Source organism: Portunus trituberculatus, chromosome 19 (genome assembly GCF_017591435.1).
Source record: "Portunus trituberculatus isolate SZX2019 chromosome 19, ASM1759143v1, whole genome shotgun sequence".
NCBI lineage: Eukaryota > Metazoa > Arthropoda > Malacostraca > Decapoda > Portunidae > Portunus > Portunus trituberculatus.
Genome location: NC_059273.1, coordinates 713,449 through 722,500, shown reverse-complemented (window position 1 = coordinate 722,500; position 9,052 = coordinate 713,449). Strand labels below are relative to the sequence as shown.

The 9,052-nt window shown below is 44.0% G+C and overlaps 1 protein-coding gene across 1 annotated transcript in view; it reads right to left on the bottom strand.

Annotated features, from left to right (window-relative positions):
* Window positions 1-8,661, bottom strand: part of LOC123506073 (nephrin-like) — a 222,053-nt gene extending 213,392 nt beyond the window's left edge. Inside the window, 1 exon segment of the mRNA XM_045257930.1 lies at window positions 7,088-8,661. Within this exon segment, the coding sequence (XP_045113865.1) occupies window positions 7,088-7,157 (70 nt within the window). The 5' untranslated portion in view covers window positions 7,158-8,661.
* Between the last annotated feature and the right edge of the window lie 391 nt (window positions 8,662-9,052).

Here is a 9,052-nt window from a genome sequence, read left to right as displayed (position 1 = left end):
AAAGCCAGCAGTGAGACGGCGGGAGAGTGGAGTAGAGGGAGTGTGGATGTATGATGGTGGAGAGGTGGGGATCGGGTGGGTGGGATTGCCTGGAGAGAAGAGAGTAAAGAGACAGGTCGGAGGAGAGCTGGGCAGAGGCAAGGGTAGGGCTGGGGGAGTATGAGGGAGAGACGAGAGCCGGATGAGAGGTTGGGGGAGGGAGGGTGAAGAGTGAGGTTGGAAGGAGAGGCAGGGAGATGGAAGGGAGGGTGGATGGGAGGCCCTGGGAGAAGCTCTATATAAGGCGGCACCGTAATTACGCTGGAATTTGAAGCGAGTCCCGTTCACTTTTGGAACGTGAGTTTTAGAATAACGAAAATACTGAGGGCCGCAAGGGCTGCAAGGTGGAAAGAGGAAGGTGCAAGCAAGCGAGACTGAAATACGCGGAATAAAGGAACATAAATCGTCTGCTAATGAGCCCATAAATAAACGCTTGGGTCCATCTAAAGGGGAACCACAAGGGATGGTAATGAAGGCCACCTAACAGGCTCCTCAGTATCACACGTGACACACACACACACACACACACACACACACACACACACACACACACACACACACAAACAAACACACACAAGATTACAATCACCATTTGTTTCCTTGATTCCATCCTTATCACCGACTCCCATTCATTTTTTTAATTGTATCCATTATTTCTTTCCTCAAAGTTGCCAGCATAATCTTCTTCCCTTACACTTCTTTCTACTCCTTCCCCTCCCACTTCTCATCCTCGCCTTCACTAGCTCACCATCAGACTTGCTCAAAGTTGGGGAGAAAAACAACAGCTTCTTTTTCATACATTAGGTTATAATCACATCCCAAGACTTGACAGACAGGACGGGAGACAAACTTCCTTGAGTCTTGCAGGCAACAACCCGAGGAGCCAGAGAGACAGAGAGAAAGAGAGAGAGAGAGAGAGAGAGAGAGAGAGAGAGAGAGAGAGAGAGAGAGAGAGAGAGAGAGAGAGAGAGAGAGCATAGGGCCAGTTGAAAGGTATATTGTCATTCCGATCACAAATTGTGCATTTCATGACCTGAAAATGAAATGTGCATTGACCCTTTCACATACATATAAAAATGGGGAAAGGAAAAATCTCAAAATTAAGCTGTTTTTACCTCCACAATTTTTACGAATGCAATTTTATCTGCAGACTTTTCTCTCTTGCTCTTACTATTCTTTTTTGTCGTTTTTTTCACTTTCTTTGTGTTTGTTCAGGGGGACTTATCTCTGTTTCAGTCTCGTTGCAGGAATTCATTCACTGTGACCATCCAAACGTTCAGGAGTGTTCGTTTTTTTTTACAGTCTTTCGTTGAGTATCTACATTTCCTGGTATTCATAACGAGCCTTCTCTCTCTCTCTCTCTCTCTCTCTCTCTCTCTCTCTCTCTCTCTCTGAACACTATTACATACTACGGCTTTTCACGCAACCTCTTTTTAAGACGTCGATGGCAACAAGATCCACGAGCCTGTCCGTGGGAGCTTTAAGCGGATAATGATTACTGAGTGAGTGACTGATTCTCTTAGACGCTAATTATAAGAGCAGGTTGATCAGAGGCATCGCAGGGAACCAATTAGAGCCTCCAGCACCAGTATCAGAGAATTGACTAGACTTCCTTCGCTCCAAACCGTCTCTGTAACTACATTTGTCCACGTCAATATCATAGTCTCGTTCATGTTCCTCTCTGCGTTTGCGTGTTTCTTACTTCCCTATATAATTAGTCCATTTCTACTTGTCACTATGTACGAATTATTCTTCCATCTTCCACTGTCACAGACTGGCTTATTTCTCGCCCAAACAAAACGTCAGCGCCCGCCAATAGAGTCTTTACTCACGCCAAAGATCCCAAAGGAAATGGTGGACAAACTACGAGGTGCAATCAGTACATCACAGAAACAGGTTCACTGAGATTCGCTAAATTTAGTTCACGGAAGAGCGCTATCCTGAATAACCAGACGTAACGAGTTTAATTCCCTTAGACGACCCAATTGCAAAGCGAGTTACTTGTGAAATAAAAAAGAAAGAAAAGCATACATAGGAACGTGATCACAGGAGGACACTCGACGAACCGTGCGCCTTGAAATCCGGGTCGAGCCAGAGGAGGAAAAAAAACAAACTTCATTCCAACATTTGCAAGCTAATCGATGAATAACTTGGGTAACTAATCACTCCACAGTAGAGTTGCTTTAGAGCGTGATGCAAGCTTCGGGATAATGCAAATGCTCAGCCAGGCAGCCAGGAATGATTTTATAGCCAATTCCTCTCCAAATGCAATGGTATTTTCATGCATGATATTTCGTCACCATTTCACAGCACTGAGGTAAACACGAGTGGAAACAGGATAATAGTGCAATACAAGATTAAACGGATCTGTACAAAATAATATGCAAAAACCGAAATCCCAAATAAATTCATTAACAGAATGTCAGCAGATATGCTGTTATGCTATATACTCTGTACGCCCAGCGGTGGCCAGGCAGATACACGATGCGGGATGAGACTGGGAGTTGGAGGGAGACGAGTAAAACACTCACTCCCACGCTCTGCAAATCGCCCCGGGGTAATTAACCAGTTCAGGCACGCTTTCTTACCCCACATGGCATTATGGTTTACTGCCAAGACAGCACCTTGCCATGAGCTCCTATACTAAGCCAAGGTACCCCTCTTAGAACATTGCTCACTGACTCAAGGTTGCAGGAAACAAACCATGAGGACGTTCATATGACAAGAAAATCTAAATCATCTGAGTAAAGGAAATGAAATTATTATGTTAATTTAAATCAGATATTTGCACTTGACGTTACACTAATGATTTTTAGTCACTATGAGTACAAATCCGGTTTGGTGCCTTTCTCTTGTGTGTGAACGCTACTGATCCACGACGCACACACTACATCATTTTGTTTCTAAACGGTTTCCCTCTGCGGGACCAAAGGCAGTGAACACGAAGGCCACTGAGAGGACCCTTGACTCTCCTTCTATCGAGGTTACGCTCATAAAACGTCCACGCCATTATCCTATTCACAGTATACTTTCTAATCGCAGATTTCTCTGCACGGTTCAATATCAATCTACAATGGAAAAGATAGCAAGAAAAGGCCATGCCTGACTTACATTTTAAATACATTTTTCTTCTCTGATCAAGTGACACATACGCAGATAACAGTGTATTTTATGTATCAGTAGGAATTCTAATTTCTCTTCACTCGCTGAGACGTTACGCAGGGACCTGAACAGGTCAAATTGACTTTTTTCCCTTACCATGCACATAACCTCAACTGTTGCTCTCGCCACAATGCAAACACAACACTTTCACATCTCTTCTATCTTTTCTTCTCCCTCCTCTGCGTTCCTTTCTTCATCACCTCTCACCTTCTCTCACGAAATCCTCTCATCTCTCACCTTCTCCTGCCACTTTCCCTTTCCCTTCCTCCTCCGTAAGGCCCCTTCACCCTACAACACATACGCTCCCGTCCATTGTTCCCCCAAACGTCTGAAAGCAAACCTTCAAGGTCGAAGTACAGTTTCTCTCTCTCTCTCTCTCTCTCTCTCTCTCTCTCTCTCTCTCTCTCTCTCTCTCTCACACACACACACACACACACACACACACACACAAAACGGAACAAAAAAAAAATAATTATCTCTCTCTCTCTCTCTCTCTTCATATTGTTGTTGCTGTCATTATCTCCTCATTCTTATTACTACTACTATCGCTACTACTACTCTTACTACTGCTGCTACTACTACTACTACTATTACTACTGCTACTACTTCTACTATTACTACTGCTACTACTACTACTACTACTACTACTACTACTACTACTACTACTACTACTACTACTACTACTACTACTACTACTGGTTTAATCATTGCCACCACTACAATAAGCAAAGTCGACAAGTGTACATCCCTATATACGGTCAGAGGAAAACCACTCGCGATAGGTGTACCAAGGAAAAAGGTCACACAGAGGTATAGTCGCATTGGCTTCATATTAATCACAACCAACACATAAGATCCGTCATTCCGTTAAAGACATTTTACACTTCCACGGCAAACGATACAATTGCAATCCGCAGGTGTCCAGCTACTTACCTGCTAACCTGATTAATTTCACCTGTATCTTTGTATTTTTTTTATTCCTTGCCATTTTTATCATACTGACTTCGACACTTGCACACATTTATTCATTGCGTGGTATGGTACTGATGTTTTAACTCATTAATGGAATCGATGACGTTTAAGGCTATACAACGGACAGCCGGAGTTTTATGTTATGGGGAAGTATTGCTACTATTCGACATGTGGTGTGTATGGCAGTGCTGGTAATTCAATGCAGCCAGTACACACAAAATACCAAAACTAATAGGTTAGTATTATTATTGTCATTATCATCATTATTTTCATTATCATTCTTACTTATTATTATTATTATTATTATTGTTATTATCATTATTGTTGTTAAAATTATCATTATTATTATTAAATTATTATTATTATTGTTATTATTATTAATTATCATTAATGCTATATTCATCATTATTGTTATTTTTATTATTATTATTTTCATAACTATTATTCACTGTTATTATTATTGTTGATATCATTATTATTACTGTTATTGATATTACTAGTAGCAAGAGTAGTATCACTATTATCATTATCACATTCATCATTCTAAACAATACTACGAAACTGAAAGTGTTAAAAAGAGCACAGATAAACATTCACGTTATGTTAACAGCTACGTGTAAATAATCACTGGCACAAAAATACAGCGCTACAGCTTCCATTTATATAATGTGCCAATACCACCTTTATCCTTACGTGGGAGGCAGGCATATTCTCTCTCTCTCTCTCTCTCTCTCTCTCTCTCACACACACACACACACACACACACACACACACACACACACTCAGTCTTACCCGAAGATCGGTCACTACGAGCTCTGAGCTCTTTCGTAGGGGAAAGGCTAGCTGGGTAACCAGCAGACGACCGTAGTGAATAAAACACACACACACACACACACACACACATATATATATATATATATATATATATATATATATATATATATATATATATATATATATATATATATATATATATATATATATATGTGTGTGTGTGTGTGTGTGTGTGTGTGTGTGTGTGTGTGTGTGTATGTATGTATGTATGTATATGTATATATATATATATATATATATATATATATATATATATATATATATATATATATATATATATATATGGAAACACTGAAGGAAATGTGATAACCATCCATTTCTCTGGATGACTTTCATCTGTATTGACTCTACGGTAACCTATCCTGCCTCCCCCTTCCCCCTAACTCTATTCACAGTGTGGACAGTTATATGCTGTCATCAACTACACAATGCGGCCATTAAATGCCGCCAATTATATGCGTGAAGCGCCATCACCGCCGCCACCTGATAAATGCTGCCCTCCCATCACCCATCATGCGGGAGGAGAGCAAACGCCGCTGCGGTGCCCCTCTAGCCACGCACACTGCATGATGAATATTTGTCATTGTCTAGTCGGCTCAATACATTACAAAACTATAACCAGTCAATGTCCGCCGGTTTTCATCTTTCCTCCCAAAGCGACAGAACAGGAAGCGCTCGTTAGTTGCCGGAAGGAGCAACAAATTAAAATCCTGCCTAGGTATCGCGGAAAGCTAGAAAAAAAATAAATAAATAATAAAAAAAAAAAAATCGGGAAAAAAAAGTTCGCTTAACCATCTGTAAGCGAAGATGTGAGAGAGAGAGAGAGAGAGAGAGAGAGAGAGAGAGAGAGAGAGAGAGAGAGAGAGAGAGAGAGAGAGAGAGAGAGAGAGAATGTCTACCTGCGTTCATTCGGGAGTTGCGAATAATTGCCAGCCTATTATCGACTTTCCTCCCCTGACTCCCTCAATGCCTCACTATCCCCCGGGATGATCTTCACATCAGCCACCGTGTGAAGGATCCGCTGTGAATAAATTGAACAGCATGAAGGCGGCACAAACCCAATTGAAGTTGTGGGAGAAGATAATCCTATGAGTAATAAGAAAAGAATTCCATAAATGAAATACGAAAATTGTATGCCTCTAGCCCCATCCACTACCCACAACGGTGCCCCACCATAACCAGGCGTGCGTCTTTGCCAACTGCACGACATCAGTGGTGAGAAAAGGCACCTGTGACCTCGGCTAGACAGGTGACGCCCATCCGGGGAGCAAGGTGATTGAGGTGTGTACAGGAGGCAAGTTCGTGGGGACAGGACAAGCCACGCGAAGGAAAATGACTCAAAGACCGGAGCGCAAATCCCTAAGGCTGTTTATGCCTTCACTTAGACTCCCTCCGCAGCTGGGCAATGGGGCGGTTCTACTGGGAAAGAGGAGAGGAAGGGAAGGAGGAACGAAAGGAGGAGTGGGGATGGGCAGTTGGGGTAACTGGGTGGGCTGAGGAAGGAGGGGAAGTATGAGGTTAGAGGGAGGCCCCCTGAGGTGCGTGTAGGTGGTGGTAAAGGGGCAGAGATGGGGGCAGGGTACCAGGGGGGTCGTTCACTAACCTTCATCACCCACATCTGACCTGAACGTCCTCCTATTACTCAAATAAAAGCGCAGATCAATTCATGAAAAGCAGCAGCTGTGTGTGTGTGTGTGTGTGTGTGTGTGTGTGTGTGTGTGTGTGTGTGTGTGTGTGTGTTTACTTAGTTGTGGTTTACAAGAAAAGAGCTATGCTCGTGCTGTCCTTTCTCCATACCTATAGTCATCCAGTGTGTGTGTGTGTGTGTGTGTGTGTGTGTGTGTGTGTGTGTGTGTGTGTGTGTGTGTGTGTGTGTGTTTATAGTATATATATATATATATATATATATATATATATATATATATATATATATATATATATATATATATATATATATATATATATATATATATATATATATATATGGTTGATAAAGTAGCGTCATTATCACAAAGCTCTGTCACATTACCGAGACGAGGAACCCGCTTACAGTAACATCACAACCTGACATGTTACTCACCTAACCGTGGACCTGGGCCGTGGGTGAGAACGCAGAGGAGCCCCGTGAGGAGGATCTTCATGACGCACATCTTGTCGCTGTAGCCTCGGGAGGTGCCGCACAATCACACATAATCACCACAGTACACGCAGGAGGCTGGTGCGGCGGAGCCTCACAGTGACGGCGAAGCGGTCGAAGGCATGACTGATGGACGGGGCACTTTGAATCCAGCCCCTCGAGAACTGTCTCACCGCTGCGCCCAGTGTGGTGATGGGCTAAGTTCACTTTGCCGCTTTCGTTTATCCACGACGTGTTGGGTTCGTCAGGACTGTCGACTGTACAGTATCGTTGAGACGCAAGGAAGCAATATCTACATGTTCGATCAGCGATCACTTAAGCACCCAGAGACCCACACTCCCACACATACTGAGTCGCTTGATACAATTCAGATAATATGTACACTAGTTTTCCTTCGCACTTTTATCTCATCTCATTCTTTTATACCGCCGGTGTGAGACACATGAGTGGGGTGAAAGCTGCCACTTGCGGGCTGTGGTGGAGGTGGCCCTTGAGCCAGACGCTTGAGGAAGGAGCCAAGAGGACACTGGACTTGAGAGAAGGATGATGCTGCTTCTCCACGCCCACACTTCACATTACTCCCTCCTCTCACTCCCCCTCTGCTTGGCTTGCCACCAAGTTACGTCGAGATGCCAGACAATTTTCACGGAGGCAACCCTCACTTCGGTGCTCCCGCTGCGGCCTCACCCCACACACAAGTGCTTCTATCCGTGTTATGCTCTGATGGTGTGACTGAGGCAACGCGTGGAGGTTCTGAGTGGAGGGGGATGTACGTTGGAATCCTGAAGATGATATTCCACCCACACACTCCACTATACACCAGACATTGCTAGAGGTCACCGCACTTATCTCCAACACCCATTAATCTTTTTTGATATAAATATATTTTTCAATATAATTCATAAATTCATCATCTATCACTTCACACCTGCCTCGGACCGCTGGCCTAAAATATCACGTTCAAGTCTATATAAATCCAGAACAAATCGTCACTGATGCTTGGAAGCATTGGTGAGGGGGAGATGGAGACACAGCAGTCGAGCGAGGCGACGAGCGACAGCCTTTCCCCGTCGACGGTCAAGGGAACACTGAAGCTCGGCGCAGGAAGCAGTGGCCCGGACGAACATGGGAAGCAGCCTGGGAGAGGTGCGGGTTCGGTGGCCACCTAGCTTATTTACTGACATAATTTTACCAAGGCGTATTTGAGTCTAGTCTGCTGTGGACTATAGGAAAACTGCTTATAACATTGACTGAAAATAACTAACTCAAAGGCATGCGGAGAGTGGCAGATCTTAAATAATGAGCATCGTTAACACTATAACACTGTGCTCGCTACCTCTTTTCCCTCATCTTACTCATGCACCAAGACTATACCTGACAGGTAAATGGCCTCATGGCGTCAGTGAGGGGAACATCTAAGCCATGGCAGCAGCATCTCACTGACGTGGGCACCAGCAACCCCCAATAGTCCGCGTGCAGTAAGGGAGCGCGTGGCTGAGTCCCGCTATGGAAGGAGGCGGTGGTTGGCTGGGGAGGAGCGGGAGGGAACAACTACAGGTGGAGCGTCGTGTTGTGCCCTGCAGCCTCTCTTCTCCCCCTCCACCCTGCGCTACTGGTCTGTCTGCCTCTCTGTCTGTTTGTCTGTGTATACCCGCCTTTGCGTTACTTCCTTCAGGCCAACACACACACACACACACACACACACACTGCAGGGTCTCCCTTCACTGGAGACAGAAGAGAGAGAGGGTGGATTGGCAACTCTTGTGGTGACTCGCAGGTGAGGACTGCGGGCGGACTCGGCAGCTTCCCTGTATTTATATCTCCCTTTGTTTCTCCCGTCCTTACCGCAAAAATATCAATATTGTTTTCAATCTATTTCAATTCATATTTCTAGAGATATGTAAGACT